Source organism: Anomaloglossus baeobatrachus, chromosome 7, assembly GCF_048569485.1.
Source record: "Anomaloglossus baeobatrachus isolate aAnoBae1 chromosome 7, aAnoBae1.hap1, whole genome shotgun sequence".
NCBI lineage: Eukaryota > Metazoa > Chordata > Amphibia > Anura > Aromobatidae > Anomaloglossus > Anomaloglossus baeobatrachus.
In genome coordinates this window covers 35,792,501-35,811,789 of record NC_134359.1, presented here as the reverse complement: position 1 = coordinate 35,811,789, position 19,289 = coordinate 35,792,501, and the positions used below count along the sequence as shown (strand labels likewise).

The 19,289-nt window shown below is 41.8% G+C and overlaps 1 protein-coding gene across 16 annotated transcripts in view; it reads left to right on the top strand.

The window, feature by feature from the left end:
• NEB (nebulin) overlaps nucleotides 1-19,289 on the top strand; it is a 265,748-nt gene that overhangs the window by 39,827 nt on the left and 206,632 nt on the right. For all 16 annotated transcript variants that reach the window (XM_075317192.1, XM_075317196.1, XM_075317191.1 and 13 more), the window contains 17 exons: nucleotides 2,323-2,427; nucleotides 2,511-2,618; nucleotides 2,849-2,965; nucleotides 4,363-4,464; nucleotides 4,743-4,850; nucleotides 4,944-5,048; nucleotides 5,940-6,038; nucleotides 6,568-6,672; nucleotides 6,886-6,993; nucleotides 7,235-7,348; nucleotides 9,532-9,729; nucleotides 9,883-9,990; nucleotides 15,096-15,194; nucleotides 15,298-15,402; nucleotides 15,500-15,607; nucleotides 18,410-18,721; nucleotides 18,810-19,016. In XM_075317192.1, the coding sequence (XP_075173307.1) occupies nucleotides 2,323-2,427; nucleotides 2,511-2,618; nucleotides 2,849-2,965; nucleotides 4,363-4,464; nucleotides 4,743-4,850; nucleotides 4,944-5,048; nucleotides 5,940-6,038; nucleotides 6,568-6,672; nucleotides 6,886-6,993; nucleotides 7,235-7,348; nucleotides 9,532-9,729; nucleotides 9,883-9,990; nucleotides 15,096-15,194; nucleotides 15,298-15,402; nucleotides 15,500-15,607; nucleotides 18,410-18,721; nucleotides 18,810-19,016 (2,208 nt within the window). The remainder of the gene's footprint in view (nucleotides 1-2,322; nucleotides 2,428-2,510; nucleotides 2,619-2,848; nucleotides 2,966-4,362; nucleotides 4,465-4,742; nucleotides 4,851-4,943; nucleotides 5,049-5,939; nucleotides 6,039-6,567; nucleotides 6,673-6,885; nucleotides 6,994-7,234; nucleotides 7,349-9,531; nucleotides 9,730-9,882; nucleotides 9,991-15,095; nucleotides 15,195-15,297; nucleotides 15,403-15,499; nucleotides 15,608-18,409; nucleotides 18,722-18,809; nucleotides 19,017-19,289) is intronic.

Genomic DNA, 19,289 nt, shown 5'->3' with positions numbered 1-19,289 from the left:
GCAGGTGTGTCAGGCGGCTACCTGGTCTAGTCTGCACACTTTCACGAAACACTATCAGGTGCATACCTATGCTTCGGCAGATGCCAGTCTAGGTAGGCGAGTCCTTCAGGCAGCGGTTGCCCACCAGTAAGAGGGGGCCGTTGTCGGCTCTTTTTATCGGGGTATTCTTTTACCCACCCAGGGACTGCTTTGGGACGTCCCAATTGTCTGGGTCTCCCAATGGAGCGACAAAGAAGAAGGGAATTTTGTTTACTTACCGTAAATTCCTTTTCTTCTAGCTCCTATTGGGAGACCCAGCACCCGCCCCTGTTCCCTTCGGGCTGTTTGTTCTTTTGTGTAAACATGTTGTTCATGTTGAATTGTTCTTTTGGTTCATGGTTTTCAGTTCTCCGAACATCCTTCGGATTGAATTTACCTTAGACCAATTTATAAGTTTCCTCCTTCCTGCTTTTGCACCAAAACTGAGGAGCCCGTGATGCACGGGGGGGTGTATAGGCAGAGGGGAGGGGTTACACTTTTTAAAGTGTAATACTTTGTGTGGCCTCCGGAGGCAGAAGCTATAGACCCAATTGTCTGGGTCTCCCAATAGGAGCTAGAAGAAAAGGAATTTACGGTAAGTAAACAAAATTCCCTTCTTTGTAAACTGAGTTTAGATTTTTTTTATAAAATCAGTCTTTTATTAGCACAAGATTATCATTACAGGATTGGTGCATCCTGGTCCAAGCCCAGCACTGATTAGCAGCTTTTTGTCAATATACATTGTACACAGATAGCTGGCGGGGTTATACACAGCTCAGCATTCCGAGTTCTGCTAGATCTGCAGCAGAGAAAACTGTGATTCTATCACAACTGCTGCACCCAGTAAAATAATTGACACATTCCTGGAATCAGAGTCTCTGGCCCTACGTCATGCTGTTTTCAGATTACATATCAAAATCCTACTGACAGATTCCCTTTAAGCACTGGCATGCATGTTTGCCACTTCTTTCATTTTTTTGTGGAACTAATTGATATAGCTGAGGACTGTACTGGGCTCAACCATCACTCCGCTCATCCATGGCACGTCAGAGCCTAAAGCGGGCTTTACACGCTGCGACATCGCTAATGCGGAGTCGTTGGGGTCACGGAATTTGTGACGCACATCCGGCCGCATTAGCGATGCCGTTGCGTGTGACACCGATGAGCGATTTTGCATCGTTGCAAAAACGTGCAAAATCGCTAATCGGCGACATGGGGGTCCATTCTTAAAAATCGTTACTGGAGCAGTAACGAAGTTGTTCCTCGTTCCTGCGGCAGCACACATCGCTGCGTGTGACGCCGCAGGAACGAGGAAGCTCTCCTTACCTGCCTCCCGGCTGCTATGCAGAAGGAAGGAGGTGGGCGGGATGTTACGTCCCACTCATCTCCGCCCCTCTGCTGCTATTGGGCGGCGGTTCAGTGACGTTTCAGTGACGTCGCTGTGACGCCGCACGGACCGCCCCCTTAGAAAGGAGGCGGTTCGCCGGTCACAGCGACGTCGCCGGACAGGTAAGTATGTGTGACGGCTCTGGGCGATGTTGTGCGGCACGGGCAGCGATATGCCCATGTCGCGCAACAGATGGGGGCGGGTACCCACACTAGCGATATCGGGACCGATATCGCAGTGTGTAAAGTAGCCTTTATTCTTTGGATCAATAAGGGCCCAGCCATGGGAACCTCAATGAGCAGCAGTTTATCACCTACCATGTTGATAAGTGATAAACTGCTAAATCAGAACATCCCTATTAATTTTAATTGTGTAAATCATGCGCTAAGTGGATCATACTTAAATGTTTCAGGCACAACTGCCCTTAATCGTCATGCTTAAGGGCAGTTTTACCTGAGACATTTATAGTAGATCATTGTGGTGTCTGTTTCATTGAATTACTTTTGCAATAAGGATTTCTTTCTTTCTTTCTTTCTTTCGTACTTGGATTGTCTGATTATTGACAAACCAAAGGTTAATGAAGGATCCATAACATTTGGCTCATTAGTAAATGGGTCACAATATGGATTCAAGTGCCATAACCATTTTTGGGCTATTCCACTTGGAATAAACATTTTAATTTCCAACTATTCATAAACTAAGTTCTGAAAAAGAGTGTTTAAGTTTTATAATCCATTGTTTTGGATTCTCTGAGTTAGGAAAAAAACAAAAGATTCCAATATGGCCATGTTGTTTAACCACCGTAAAATTAATCGTCCTTTTTTTTGCTATTTTTACCTACATTTTTTATTATTTTATATATTTTTAATACCATTTTATCCCCTTTTGTTTCACTATATTTGTTTCTCACCTAACAGATAAAATACCGGGAGGATTACGAGAAGAAAGTCAGAGGCAAATGGAGTCAGACTCCTTGCTATGAAGTTGCAGTTGCGAGAATGAATGCCGACAATCTGAGCGATGTGAGTGCATTACACCGCACCTAGAGTAATGGGATTAAAAAGTAAGTGAACCCCAAGAAATTAATTTTTATTTTCACCAACAGAGGAAATACCAAGAAGAGTTTGAGAACACTAAAGACCAAATCTACTTCATGCAGACAGAAACTCCAGAGTACAAGATGAACAAGAAAGCCAGGATCAACGCTAGCACGGTAAGAGGACGACTCGCCATCCGCGCCTATAGATTTATATACAGTCATAGTATAATGGTGTTAGGAGTCAATGGAGCCTATTCACTAAGGGCAATCTAAAAAGAGGATAGCACAGAGTGCACTGTTGTACCTCCCAAGGTGCATGAATTTCATTAAGGGGGTCCTTAACGTTGTGGTCAATGTCTACATGATGCTAAGGTGATTTGCATTAATCCTCCCTATTCTTCTAGGTGAAATACAAGGCAGATTATGAGAAAGCCAAGGGACCCACCGGTTACCACACTCTTCCCGCCACAGAAAACCCATTATTGCGGCAACTCAAAACTGCTGGAAATGCCCTGAGCGATGTAAGTAAAGTATGAAACTGGATGCAGAGACATTATTACTAAATTTACATACATAGAAATGTTTCCTGCTACCTATCTATCTATCTATCTATCTATTGTCACGGTGACTATGGGATAGCAGGGAAAAGGGGCTCCTAAACTGACCCTCAAGCTAGGAGACCCTACGCTATCCCTAACCTCAGGGATACTCTTAATGGTGGAGAGGCCTGAGTCTCCTTCCTGGCCCTGCTCCTGACCAGTCCTGATCTGATTTCCCCTCCCCTTAGGGAGGAACTGGACAGGAGTGTGTAGAAACCCACTGATAAAGACAAACAAGGGAAAACCAAAAGTCTGTCACACAGCACACACACAAAGGTAAAGACAATAAGAGATTTAGGAGGAAGAACAAGAACAGGAAGGAAGCTAGAAACAACAAGGGTAAACTCCACAACTGCTACAAGCAATAGGCACAACTAAAGCACAACTTTTACCCGAGATTCTGGATCAACACACCTCTCGGATCAACATAGAATAAACTGTAGCTGGCATGGGTAGAAGGATTCAACCAGCATAAATAGGAGGGGAGCAGATGTGATATGTCTCCCCACAAAATGTGATTAAAGGAGCAAGGAGGAAAAACAAGAGCAGGAAGGAAGCTACAAGACAACAGGGGTAAACTTCACAACTGCTTCAAGCAGTAAGCACAACGAAACACAATTTTTACCAGAGAGTCTGGGACACCACACCTCACAGATCAACAGAGAATCAACTGTAGCTGGCATGGGTAGAAGGATTCCACCAGCATAAATAGAAGGGGAGCATATGTGATAGGTCTCCCCATAACATGTGGTTAATGAAGTAAGGAGGAAAAACAAGAACAGGAAGGAAGCGACAAGACAACAGGGGTCCACAACTATTCCAAGCAGTAAGCACAATTAAAGTACAACTTTTACCAGAGAGTCTGGGACACCACACCTCACAGATCAACATAGAATAAACTATAGTTGGCATGGGTAGAAGGATTCAACCAGCATAAATCGAAGAGGAGCAGATGTCATAGGTCACTCCACAACATGTGATTAAAGGAGCAAGCAGACTAGCAGAAATTAACTCTTGCTAGCCTGTCTATGAATCAGCACACAGCAAGTTGACACCCAAGTCTACCTGTGTTGATACAAGACAACCGGAGAAACCATTGTGTGGCGTGTCAGAATCTGAAATCTGAACAGAGCCCAATGCCGCCATGACAGTTGGCAAAGTTTGGGTAAAACTCCACGTGACATCTATCCATCCATCCATTCATCCATCCATCCATCCATCCATCCCTCTCTATCTATCTATCTATGTATCTATCCCTCTATCTATCTGTCTATCTATCACCTCTAATAACATGCTTTGTTTCTCTTTTCTTTTTCCAGAAATTATATAAGGCGTCCTATGAAAAGGCCAAAGGAACCAGTATTAACTACTGTGACACCCCCAAGTTTCAGCTTGATAATGTCCTGAAGAAGTATACTGATGTGAGTACTTATCAGGGCTTTTGTACTTTGCAGGGTATAATGGGGACCTTACACACCAGCACTCCTTGACCCCACAGATGAACCCAGGAGTCACTGCTATGATGTTACTCTCATACCTGCAGTGTTATTTGGGTACTATATGAGGGTGGTAATCAGGCACTATGGTGTTTTTATAACCTGTATGGAAACTATATTTTACATAACAGTAGTAATTAGTAGTGTGAATCAATAATAAGAGGTATATTTTGTATATTTATCTCCTTTGTTGTGTATTTCAGCTGAAATATAAGGATCACTATCAGAGGAACGTCCAGGGACATTACATCGGCAGCTACGAAGATCCATACATGCTTCATTGCGCCAAAGTCTCCAACTTTATAAGTGATGTATGTGTCCATAGGATTAAGCACTAGACTTACGGTACTTTTTACGATTTACTCCCTGAAACATTTTTCATAATGGGTTTTTTTTTATATCAGAAAAACTACAGAGCCGATTATGAAGACGACAAGACCAATTTTTACTATCCCCAAACTATCACTCCCGAATACGAAGCGGTCAAGAAGTTAGAGCAGTGTAAAGATGTAAGTCTTGTAATGGATACCCCAGCGATATTATAATCTAAGTATACAGTAAATTTGATATCCTGATTATGAGTGGCATTTGAAGCAAAGTGTATAATCACTAGGGGGTGTTTAGAGCATGGAGCTTTGGGGGTCCATAGGTTCCTCCAACGCTTAGGAGGAGACCATTGCTATAAATGATGTATGAAAGTTAGGGGGGCTTTTACAGACTTTTCACTGCAACCTTAGGTTATATTTTTCATTGAGGGTACAGTGCATGTTGTGTTTTACAAGCTTTTTTGAGTTCATTTAGAATTTGGTGACATATCATGGCTAGTGATGAGTGAGCACTACCATGCTTCGGTGCTCATAACTCAAAACTAGTGATGAGCGAGCACTACCATGCTCGGGTGCTCAGTACTCGTAACTAGTGATGAGCAGGCACTACCATGCTTGAGTGCTCAGTACTCGTAATTAGTGATGAGCGGGCACTACCATGCTCGGGTGCTCGGTACTCGTAACTAGTGATGAGCGAGCACTACCATGCTCAGGTGCTAGGTACTCGTAGCTAGTGAAGAGCGAGCACTACCATGCTCAGGTTCTCATAACTAGTAATGATTGGGCACTACCATGGTCGGGTGCTCGGTACTCATAGTTACTGATGAGCAAGCACTACCATGCTCAGGTGCTCCGTACTCGTAATGAGCAGTCGGACGCTCGGATGGGCATGACTCTTGTATTGCGTATAATGGAAGTCAATGGGGAACTCGAGCATTTTTCCAGAAAATCTTCATAAAACATATCAATGCTTAGCTATTCTTTAATGAAATGTTTAATAAACTGTATAATAAAGAAAAGTACCGATTTAACCGCTGATCATCCTAATTTACATAATTGATTTTTGTTTTTCAGTATGTCTACAAGAAACACCCCGATACAATAAAGTTCACTCAGGTGGTTGATTCCCCAGTACAGGTCCAAGCCGAAGTGAATTCCAAGCAGCTTAGTGATGTAAGTACTGACTGTTGCCTAATCTGTGTAATGTTGGAAATAACCCATAAGAAAAGTGAACACTATAGCCAAAATGTATATAGAACGACTAAGAGTATATAATAAAATCTGACAGCCAGTGCATAATATAGAAGGACAGTATAGAAGGACAGCCGGTGTGTGATATAGCATGACAGCCGGTGTGTGATATAGCATGACAGCCGGTGTGTGATATAGCATGACAGCCGGTGTGTAATATAGCATGACAGTTAGTGTATAATATAGAATGACAGCCAGTGTGTAATATAGAATGAAAGTCGGTGTGTAATATAGAATGACAGCCGTTGTGTAATATAGAATGACAGCCGATGTGTAATATAGCATGACAGCCGGTGTGTAATATAGCATGACGGCCGGTGTGTGATATAGCATGACAGCTGGTGTGTGATATAGCATGACAGCCGGTGTGTAATATAGAAGTACTTTTTTATTTTATGGCCACACCGATTATTCTAACATTATAATGATTTTTTTCTTGATTCATTTTTAGCTGAATTATAAAGCGAAACATGAAGAGGAGAAAATGAAATGTTCTATTCCTGCAGATGCTCCTTTCATCCTCCAGTCCAGAGTGAATGCTTATAACCTCAGTGATGTAAGTAAAATCCTTTTTTCTCCCATTTATTGGTGGTTTTTATTGTTTTATTTAAATATTGTAGCTTTTAATAGCTCGCCAACACTGTACTATGAACAATTTGTTTGACAAGTTTGACAAATAGGCTTAAAAGTCTTTATTTAACATGTATTTATATAAATATTAGCTGCAACTTGCTAGGTTTTCACTTTTTGCATTTTTTTTACCTTGCAGAAATGGTATAAATATGACTGGGATAAATCCAAGGCAAAGAAATTTGACATTAAGATTGATGCTATTCCTTTGGTGGCAGCAAAAGCAAATCGTAAGAAAGCCAGCGATGTAAGTAACATTTTTTTCCAGCACTTGTCTAATGTGAAAAAGGACTATAAAAGTGGTCAAAGTTTACCTGGTGCTCATCTCCTATGAATTCATGTCTGGACACTAAAGATTATAATATTTCCTTAAAAAATGTTTTTGATATTTTTTGTTGTTATTTTTTTTTATAGTTTTTTAAGTCTTTATTCTGTAGGACATTTTGACTTTTGCAGGTGCTTACATTCCCAAATTTCTTTATTTGCAGGTGCAATATAAGAAAGATTATGAGCGCAACAGAGGGAAGATGATTGGAGCATTAAGTATCCAAGATGATCCCAAGATGCTGCACTCTGTGAAAGTGGCTCATAATCAAAGTGATGTAAGTCTATTGGTATCAATGCCATGGTATGTTCTTACTTGCTCATTCATCATCAGGCAGATCAGGATAACAGTGTTTTGAACTTTTGGGCCCGAATATGGCTACCCCAAAATGTTTTAAATATTCATGACATGTACTAGTCACATACATAGAACACAGAGAGGCTCCAAAGCAAAGATCTAGTAGGCCCTCACCTTACATTTAAGGCCACAACCATCTACCATCACCCAGTACTTAAATCCACCCATTCATCTGTTTGCATGGAGGGTTGGGTGACACTCTGGTTTCCTTCTTCTCAGGTTTAAACCACGCCGATCACTTGCTCAACTCCCCCCCACCCCCTACACAAACATCTTTTGACGTGAAGGATGGGTCCACATTCTCGTTTCTTTTTCTCTGGTTGAAACCACCCACGATGATGTGGAAACCTGGGCTGATCCCACACGCTCCAAGGGTCCATTTGAAGATGCATGGTTGCTTCTAATGGGGTGTTCTCTTCAAATGTCTCTATTTACTCCAACATCCATTGTTGTGAAGGGTGGGATGACACTCTGGTTTCCTCTTCTTAAGTTCACACCACCCATGAGGATGCAGAAACTTGGAGTTGGTCCTTCACCCTCTACAGGTCCCATTTAAGGTGCTTGGATGCCCCTTTAGGGCAAAAAGGAATTGAAAATACAAAAGGAAAATTTGTAATGTTGCTGGTCTGCAACTGAACTGACACCTTTACATAAAATTGATTTTAGATGGTCGGTTTTTGGTGACATGGCAGCTTTCTCATACTTCTGTTTACCCAGGGTTGCCTCTATAGTGTATTCTCCACAACCATCTCCCATCTCCCACCATCTCCTTGCTTAATCACTCCCCCCCATTTATTTATTATAGAAAATTGTGGAACGACACTATGGTATCCTATTCTCACGTTAACACCACCCATGAGGTTTCTGAAACTTAGGAGTTGTCCCACGCCCTCCACAGATCCCAATGTACATGCTTGACTGCCTCATGGTGTAATATTCACAACCATCTCCCTCTGACTCCTTGCTCCATCACTCTCCCCCAATCATCTATTGTTGTGAATGGTGCAATTATACTCTGGTTTCCTCTTCTCAATGTCATACTACCCATGAGTATGCTAAAACCAGGGGGTTGTCCCACACCCTCCACAGATCCCAATGTAGATGCTTGGCTGCCTCATAGTGTAATCTCCACAATCGTCTCCGTCCATCTCCTTGCTTCATCACACTCCCCAAATCATCTGTTAGTGTGAAAGGTGCAATAACACTCTGGTTTCCTCTTCTCAAGGTTGCACCACCCATTAGGATGCAAAAACCTATCGTGTTGTCCCATGCCTTTCTCTATAATGTATTCTCCGCAACCATCTCCCACCATCACCTTGCTCAATCTCTCTCCCCCACTTATCTATTGATGTGAATTGTGGAGTGACACTATGATTTCCTCTTCTGAAGGTCACACCACTCAAGAGGACGCAGAAACCTATGGTGTTGTCCCATGCCCTTCTCTATAATGTATTCTCTGCAACCATCTTCCACCATCACCTTGCTCAATCTTTCTCCCCATTTATCTATTGATCTGAATTGTGGAACGACACTATGATTTCCTCTTCTGAAGGTCACCACACCCATGAGGATGCTGAAACCTGTGGTGTTGTCCCATGCCCTCCTCTATAGTGTATTCTCCACAACCATCTCCCACCATCATCTTGCTCAATCACTCTCCCCCATTTATCTATTGCTGTGACTTGTGGAACAGCACTATGATTTCCTCTTCTGTTACACCACCCATGAGGATGCAGAGACCTAGAGTTGGCACCATGACCTCCACAGGTTCCATTGAAAATGCTTGGCTCCCTCTATAGTGTGCCATTCACAACTATCTCTCACCATGTCCTTGCCCAATCACCCTGCCCCCATCATCTATTAGTTTAAAGGATAGGATGTCATTTTGGTTTCCACTTCTCAACTTCTCACCACCCATGAGGATGCAAAAACCTTGGTGTTTTCCCACACCCACCAAAGAAGAGTGTCTGCCTCTGCAGTGTATTCCTCCATGTAAAATGCTACACTCTACAAAAGACAGACTTTTAAATAACATTATGACCCCTACCAATGTAATCTGCCATATCAACAATTCATTTTTCATGTTTTTTCTTTTTACTTTAGATTGAATATAAAAAGGAGTATGAAAAAACAAAGACCAAATATGCAGCACCTCTGGATATGATCCCAGTGCGACTGGCAAAGAAAGCCCAATCTATTGCCAGCAATATTGACTATAAGCGTCTAATCCATTCTTATTTCTATCCTCCTGATAGTGTCAGTCTATCATCAGCCAAGAAAGCCTATACTATTCAGAGTGATGTAAGTCAACAAAATCTGCCCATTGCCATGTTACATCATTTTGGTGGGTCTCTTATCGTTTTTTTGGGATCTTGGTTAACTGAATCTTGTTAAGATCCCAGGATTTGGATATTTATTATTAATCTCACATCATTCATCTTCTTATTCTTCCAGATTGATTATAAATCAGACTTTAACAACTGGGTAAAAGGCTGTGGATGGGTACCATATGGATCCATGGATGTCGAAAAAGCCAAGAAGGCTTCACAGATACTTAATGAGGTGATTCTATTATAATTTAGTGTTCAGGATTTTTTTAATTATTTTTCTTTATTATTGTTTGTTTTATTATTTATGGATGTCGAAAAGACCAAGAAGGCTGCACAGATACTTAATAAGTTGATTGTATTATAATTTAGTGATCAGGATTTTTTTTTGGTAAAAAAAGTCCTATTAATAGGGTTATGTATATGTATGCTGAATTCAATACTTCGGCTTTCAGCATGAGTCCTCGTTACGTGATGTAGTTTCACGTCTTTTGAAGATCAGTACTGCTTAGTATCAGTAGGATTTGATATAATACAATCAAGCTAAAGCCTAAATTCATCAACAAAACTGAACTTCTGACTTGGTAACCGATTGTAGTAGTTGTATTAATTTTACCTCCTAATGCTCCAAATCAAAAACTGACTTATGTGGTCATAGAGTCTATTTTACTACGAGATGGTACTATTGTCGTAACTGACACTAATTTACATAGTGAACCTGGAGTAAACAGTGCAGGGAACGTCCACCCAATGAAGAGTAAAGGACAGGTAGGCTCCACCCAGGAGGAGAACTAAAGAAGGGAGGCTCCACCCAGGAGGAGAACCAAAGAAGGGAGGCTCCACCCAGGAGGAGAACCAAAGAAGGGAGGCTCCAGCCAAAAGGAGAAAAGAGCAGGGAGACTTAACCATGAAGAGAACAGGTAAAGGAAACTTCAGCCAATAGGAGAAAAGAGCAGGGAGGCTTCATTCATGAAGAGAGCAGATCAAAAGCTTCACTCATAAAGAGAACACTACAAAGAAGCTTTAACAATGAAGAAAACAGGACAGGGAAGCTCAAATATTGAAAAGGACAAGAAAAGAGAGACTTAACCCATGAAGAGTACAAGAAAAGAAAAGCTTCACCCAATAGAATAACAGAGCAGGGAGGCTCCACCCATGAAGAGAACCAAGGAAAGGAGGCTCCACCCAGGAGGAGAAGAGAGCAGAGAGGTTTAACCTTGAAGAGCACAGGTAAAGGAAAGTGCCAATCAATAGGAGAAAGGAGCAGGGAGGCTCCATCCAAGAGGAGAACCAAGGTAAGGAGGTTCCACCCAGGAGAAGAGAGCAGAGAGGTTTAACCATGAAGAAAACAAGTAAAGAAAAGCACCAACCAATAAGAAAAAGGAGCAGGGAGGCTCCATTCATTAAGAGGACAAAGCAAAAACCTCACCCATAAAAAGAACATAGTTTCATAATTTCATAGTTTCATAGTCTTTAAGGTTGAAGGGAGACTCTAAGTCCATCTAGTTCAACCCGTAGCCTAACGTGTTGATCCAGAGGAAGGCAAAAAAACCCCAATGTGTCAAATAAGCTCCAATGGGGAAAAAAATTCCTTCCTGACTCCACATATGGCAATCAGACTAGTTCCCTGGATCAACACCCTGTCATAAAATCTAATATACATAACTGGTAATATTATATTTTTCAAGAAATGCGTTCAGGCTCTGCTTAAATTTTACTAGTGAATCCCTCATTACAACATCATACGGCAGAGAGCTCCATAGTCTCACTGCTCGTACAGTAAAGAATCCTCATCTGTGATTATGAATAAACATTCTTTCCTCAAGACGTAGCGGATGCCCCCGTGTTCCAGTCGCAGGCCTAGGTGTAAAGAGATCTTTGGAAAGGTCTCTGTACTGTCCCCTCATATATTTATACATTGTGATTAGATCCCCCTAAGCCTTTGTTTTTCCTAACTAACTAACCCCAAGTTTAATAACCTGTCTTGGTATTGCAGCCCCCCCCATTCCTCTAATAATCTAGGTCGCTCTTCTATCTACCTGTAAGATTATGCTATTTATAACCTTCTATACTTTTGCTAACAAGAAATGCATCCATTCCTCTCTTAAATTCATTCAGTGAGTTGGCCATCACCACTTCCTCAGGAAGAGAGTTCCAGAGCCTCACTGCTCTTACCGTGAAGAACCCTCTTCTATGCTGATGTAGGAATTTTCTTTCCTCCAATCGAAAAGAATGCCCCCTTGTTCTTGTCATAGTCCTTGGTACAAACAGATCATGGGAGAGATCTCTATATGGCCCTCTGATATATTTGTACATATTTATTAGGTCTCCCCTAAGTCTTCTCTTTTCTAGAGTAAATAGACCTAATTTTGATAACCTTTCCGTGTATTGTAATGCACCCATTCCATTTATTATTTTAGTAGCCCGCCTCTGAACCCTTTCAAGTTCAGTAATGTCTTTCTTCAGCACCGGCGCCCAAAATTGCACACAATACTCCAAGTGTGGTCTGACTAGTGATTTGTACAGAGGGAGAATGATGTCTTCATCTCGTGCCCCCAGACCTCTTCTAATGCATCCCATCACCCTATTTGCTTTGGTGGCTGCTGCCTGACACTGGGCACTCCAATTTAGATTCTTATTGACTAAGATGCCTAAGTCTTTTTCCATGTCTGATTTCCCCAGCAGTTTCCCATTTAGTAAGTAATCGTAGCATCTGTTTCTCCTTCCCATGTGCATAACCTTACACTTATCTGTGTTAAACCTCATTTGCCATTTTTCAGCCCAATTCTCCAATTTACTCAAATCCATCTGTAGTTGCAAACTGTCCTCCTTTGTGTTAACTACCTTACATAGTTTTGTATCATCTGCAAATACTGATATTTTACTCTGTAAACCATCCACCAGATCATTAATAAATATATTAAATAGTAGGGGGCCCAATACAGACCCCTGTGGCACCCCACTAGTAACCCTGGCCCAATCTGAGTATGCACCATTAATAACCACTCTTTGTTTTCTACCACTAAGCCAGCTACCTACCCATCTACACACATTTTCCCCGAGCCCAAGCTTTCTCATTTTACTTAGCAGTCTTTTATGTGGGACAGTGTCAAATGCTTTACCGAAGTCGAGATAAATGACATCCAATGATTCTCCTCGGTCCATGTGAGAGCTTACATCCTCATAGAAGCTGATCAGGTTAGTTTGACAGGAGCGATCCTTCATAAATCCATGTTGATATGGAGTTAAACAGTTATTAACATTGAGACATTCCATAATAGTATCCCTTAAAAACCCTTCAAACATTTTACCCACAACAGATGTTAAGCTTACCGGCCTATAGTTTCCAGGTTCCCTTTTGCACCCATTTTTGAATATTGGTACCACATTTGCTAGCCGCCAATCCAGTGGAACAGACCCAGTTTCTATAGAGTCTTTAAATAAAAGGAATAGAGGCCTGTCTATCACATTACTTAACTCCCTTAATACCCGAGGGTGAATGCCATCAGGGCCTGGTGATTTGTCAATTTTAATGTTACTAAGTCGGTTCTGCACTTCTTCCTGGGTTAGGCAGGTCATACTTAATGGGGCATTTACATGATCACTCTGCATTTCCCCTGGCATATGCTTTTCCTGTGTGAACACAGTTGAGAAAAAAGTATTTAAAACATTTGCTTTTCCCACATCGCTTTCTATGATTTTACCCTCATTATTCTTTAAAGGGCCAACACCATCAATTTTAATCTTTTTTCTGTTTATATAATTAAAGAATAGTTTGGGATTTGCTTTGCTTTCCTTAGCAATGAGTCTCTCAGTTTCTACTTTTGCTAAATATATTTGTTTTTTACACATTTTATTTTTTTCTCTATATATTTTTAATGCTTCCTCGCTGCCTTCTTGTTTTAGCTTTTTAAATGCCTTTTTCTTATTATTCATTGCCCCTTTTACATCCTTATTTAGCCACATTGGTTTTCTCCTGTTCCTAGCCCTTTTATTTCTGTATGGTATGGCTAGCTCGCAGTGGGTGTTTAATACCGATTTAAAAATTTCCCACTTATTTTCTGTGCTCCCATTTTTGAGGACATTGTCCCAATCAATTTGGCGAAGGTCTTCTCTAAGCTGATCAAACTTTGCTTTCCTGAAATTCAGCGTTTTTGTAACCCCCCTCCAAGGCACCTTACTGAAGGACAAGTGGAATTGTATTATATTGTGGTCACTATTCCCTAGGTGCCCATCCACTCGTACGTCTGTTATTCTATCTGGCCTGTTGCTTAAAATTACACTACAACACTACACTACAAGGAAGCTTCAACAATGAAAAAAACAGAATAGAAGGCTCAAGTCTGGAAGAGAACAAGAAAAGGGAGACTTAACCCATGGAGATTACAAGGAAAGAAAAGCTCCACCCTATAGGATAACAGAGCAGGGAGGCTCCACCCATGAAGAGAACCAAGGAGGGGAGACTCCACCCAATAGAATAACAGAGCAGGGAGGCTCCACCCATGAAGAGAACCAAGTAGGGGAGACTCCACCCAATAAGATAACAGAGCAGGGAGGCTCCACCCATGAAGTGAAACAAGGAGGGGAGCCTCCACCCAGGAGGAAAAGAGAGCAGGGAGGCTTAACCATGAAAATAACAGGTAAAGGAAACCTCAACCAATAGGAGAAACAAGCAGGGAAGCTCCATTTATGAAAAGAACAGAGCAAAAATTTCACTTATAAGGAGAACACTGCAAGGAGGCTTCAACAATGAAGAAAACAGGAAAGGGAGGCTCAAATCTGGAAGAGAACAAGAAAAGGGAGGCTTAAGATTACAAGGAAAGAAAAGCTCCACCCAATAGTATACAAGAGCAAGGAGGTTCCAGAGCAAGAACTTGACCCATAAAGAGAACATGACAAGCTTCACCAATGAAGAAATCAATACAGGGAGGTTTCACTCTAAAAGAGGACAACAAAAAGGAGCATCCATCAGTAAAGAAAATAGGGCTGGATCTCTATCTATTAAGAAGACAGGACAAGGAGTCTCCACCAATGAAGAAAGCAGAGCAGAGGGGCTCCACCTCTGAGGAGCAGAGGGCAGAGAGGCTCCACCCATGAATAACATTGTCTTTCTTAAGATGCCTGATCTGGAGAATGGCAGATGAGAGAAAAAGGCTTGTATATGTGATTGGAATGAGTATTATATCAATCTTGGTTAGTTTATGTTGTTGACTACCAGGTTTCTCTTGGCCATATTTTTTAACACGCTCAAAGATGAAGTTCTATAATAAATGTATAGGATTATATATGTACAATATATAGATCTAAACTTTATTATTGACATTATTCTTTATTTTCTAGAAAAAATATCGCCAACATCCTGATACTATTAAATTCACTTCAGTAGATGACGACCCAGTTCTGGTTCAAGCCAAACTCAATCAGAAACTGCGGAGTGATGTAAGTATCTCCTAATCATTGCGTTCATTAAGGACGTTAGATCAACATTTCTCTGGACAGATGTTTCACTGACTGATGAAATATTTTTTTCCACTCTTTCTAGATACTTTATAAAGCAGAAGGTGAGAAGGTTATTCACAAGTATTCCTTACCGGCCGACGTCCCAGAATTAATACAAGCCAGAGTGAATGCTTATAATCTCAGCAATGTAAGCATCTCAGCTTCTATACTTAGCAGGCAAAGTCTTAGGAACCTTGAAACTTACAATTATAATTTAATTATTTATTATTATTATTTTTTTTTAGAATTATTACAAACAAGGATTAGAAGAATTAAAGACTAAAGGATATGACCTCAAAGTTGATGCCATCTCAATTAAGGCTGCTAAAGCCGCTAGGAAGGCAGCCAGTGATGTAAGTGGTCTCTGTGTTTTATCTTCTACTATTCTTATCCAAATGGTTAATTGGTGGGTATATAAATAGGGGGCCATACAACAGGTCCTTAATGTATGATGATGACTATTTTAAAGGGAACCTGTCACCAGATTTAGCGACTATAAGCTGCGGCCACCACCAGTGGGCTCTTATGTACAGCAGAATGCTGTATGTAAGAGCCCAGGCCGCTGTGTAAAACATAAAAATCACTTTATAATACTCACCTAAGGGGCGGTGGAGTTGGGTCATATGGGTGCCTCCGTCCTACGGTGTCGGCGCCTCCTGTTTCAGCCATCTTCGTCCTCCTTCTGAAGCCTGTGTGCATGACGCGTCCTATGTCATACACACTTGCTGGTCTCGCTCAGGCACACTGCAATACTTTGTAGATCAAAGCGCCCCTGCGCAGAACCTCAATGCCAGCAAGTGTGGATGACGTAGGACGGGAGAAAAAGATAACCCTGCTCGTGAGAGCTTACAATCTACAATGAGATGGGGGGCAAGGTACAAGTGCTTATTTACAATGACAATCCAGCCATCTCAAGGAAATGGAGGATAGATAATGGTTTCCTGGACCAGTTGGCAAGAACCTTGAGATGCATTTGGGTGCCATGGAGTTTGACGTGGGGTTATGTTCTGAGACGTTGTGGAAGGACTATGTGAATTTAGTTCGGCGCTAGGGAGTGTGATAGGCCGCCCTAAAAAGATGTGTTTTTAGGGTGCGTCTGAAGCTGAGTAAGTTATGATTCGTCCTAACTTCTTGGGGTAGGGCATTCCAGAGGATTGGTGCAGCTTGGAAGAAGTCTTGAATCCGGGAGTGGGAGGTTCTAGTTAGTGTGGATGTTAGTTGAAAGTTATTTGCAGAGCGTAGAGACCGAGTGGGGTGATAGACAGATAGGAGGGCGGAAATGTAGGGGGATGCCACACTGTGGAGAGCTTTGTGGGTCAGAAGAAGGACGACAAAGATGGCCGAAAGAGGAGGCTCCGGTACCGGAGAACTGAGACACCCATATGACCCAACTCCACTGCACTGACCGTTTAGGTGAGTATTATAAAGTGATTTTTATGTTCTACACAGCGGCCTGGGCTCTTATATACAGCATGTTAGAATGCTGTATATAAGAGCTCACTAGTGGTGGCCACAACTTATAGGCCCCAAAACTGGTGACAGATTCCCTTTAAAGGTCCCATGTAAATGTTGGCCAAAACCGATGTGACACCTGAAATAAATAATCCAAATTCTGGGATACAGTGGAGCACTATGGCAGCTGTTCTCGGTGACACTTTCCACAGTTCAGGATCACCGACAAAATGGGTCCGCACAGTGATCCTAAACATCATCCTCCTTTATCCTTTTGCAACACCCAGAAGATGGAGGTGTGACATCACACACGAGAGCAGATTCCGCCCACTTTTACTGCAGTTGTAATGTGAGTAAGGCGTGCTTCACATCAGCGGTATTCTGCCGCAATGCCGGATCCGGCACAAATGCATTTCACTTCAATGCATTTCCTATGGAGTCACGGCAAGTTCCGGTCACATTGCGTGCGTCATACACAACCGCATGTGACCGGAACTTGCTGTGAGTCCATACGAAATGCATTGAAGTGAAACACATTTGTGCCGGATCCGGCCTTGTGGCAGAATACCGCTAATGTGAAGCCCGTCTTAGTTGTACGCTAGGAATTCAGCAGTTGCTCCCTCTAGTGTTTAAGAGTGGAAAATCTGACATTTTTTAAATTATTTTTTATATTTTACTCAATTAAAAACAAATGATAATATTTAAACAAAACCTTAACACTAGAAGTCCCAGGAATTTCGTGCTCCATAGGGTTTCAATGGTAGAAATGTTAAATGACCCCTCTCTGGGACTTCTAGTGTTTTAAAGGGAACCTGTCACCAGTTTTTGGGCCTATAAGCTGCGGCCACCACCAGTGGTCTCTTATATACAGCATTCTAACATGCTGTATATAAGAGCACATGCCGCTGTGTAGAACATAAAAAACACTTTATAATACTCACCTAGAAGGTCGCTCCGGTGCATAACAGTCGGATGGGTGGCGCCGTTCTCCGGGACTGGCGCCTCCCCTCTCGGCCATCTTGGTCTTCCTTATTCTGAAGCCGCAGTGCATGATGCATCTACGTCATATACACGCGCTGGCATTGAGGTCCTGCGCAGACGCACTTTGATCTGCTCTGCTCAGGGCAGATCAATGTATTGTAATTGTGCCCCTTTGGTAAAGACTAAAAAAAATTGTACAAAATTACTAGCTATAAAGGCCCATATCTTAGGAATCCTATATAATAATAATATTTATTCACTTATATAGCGCCATTAATTAAATTGCGCCTTACATATATCACCAACACTGTCCCCATTGGGGCTCACAATCTAAATTCCCTTTCAAGTCTTTGGAGTTTGGGAGGAAACTAGAGAACCTGGAGGAAACCCACGCAAACACGGGGAGAACATACAAACTCCTTGCAGATGTTCTCCTTGATGGGATTTGAACCCAGGACCCCAGCCTGAGCCACCACAAGACTGCAGTGCTAACCACTGAGCCACCACAAGACTACAGTGCTAACCACTGAGCCACCATGCCGCCTAAGACACTATTATTTATTTTCCCTGTGGTGGCACTGCAAAAAAAAAATCAACTTGCTGACAGATTTCCACATAAATTACAACTGACCAGTGAAGGTCCCAGCTTGGAGATACATTGTGATCACCTTAAACCAACTTTTATAAAGTGATTAATTTGTGCTAATTCTGTTAATTTTCAGGTGCAGTATAAGAAACAATATGAGGACCAGAAAGGCAAGCTTGTTGGCTTCCGAAGCCTTCAAGATGACCCCAAACTTGTACTCTACATGAACGTGGCTAAGATGCAGTCTGAACGAGAATATAAGAAAGCTTATGAGAAGTCCAAGACCAAGTATAACACACCACTGGACATGGTCAATGTGGTGGCTGCTAAGAAGGCACAAGGAATTGCCAGTGGTATGCATTATAAGCAGCGGATCCATCACTACACCTACCTCCCCGATGCAATGAGCGTTGGATTATCCAAGAAGATGATGGAGATACAAAGTGATGTGAGTTTTTTGGATTATGTCAATAAAATTGATGTACTCTTTGTGTCCATGATGGCTTCAACCACAATATTATTTCTCTTTTCTGCAGAACCTCTACAAGTCAGATCTTAATAATTGGATGAAAGGCACTGGATGGATACCCATCGGATCTCTTGATGTCGAGAAGGCCAAAAAGGCTGGAGACGCCCTAAATGAGAAGAAATACAGACAGCACCCAGATACAATCAAATTCACAAGTGTCGTTGACTCTCCGGTCATGGTCCAGGCAAAGACAAATGCTGAACAGCTCAGTGATGTGAGTAACTACACATAACACTGCTCGATATTCACTTTATGACAAGATTCCTCAATCTAAAAAACAATGTGTGGAATATATATATATATATATATATATATATATATATATATATATATATATATATACTGTGAGGTAGCGTGGTCGGCTGCGCAGCAGAAGACACGGGATCCAGGCACCAAGGTTCACAGCACACGGTTTATTATCCAAACAAAAGTCCACACAGTACACATGTGCCTCTCCGGCAGAGAACTCAGGGAGTTGTGATCACTC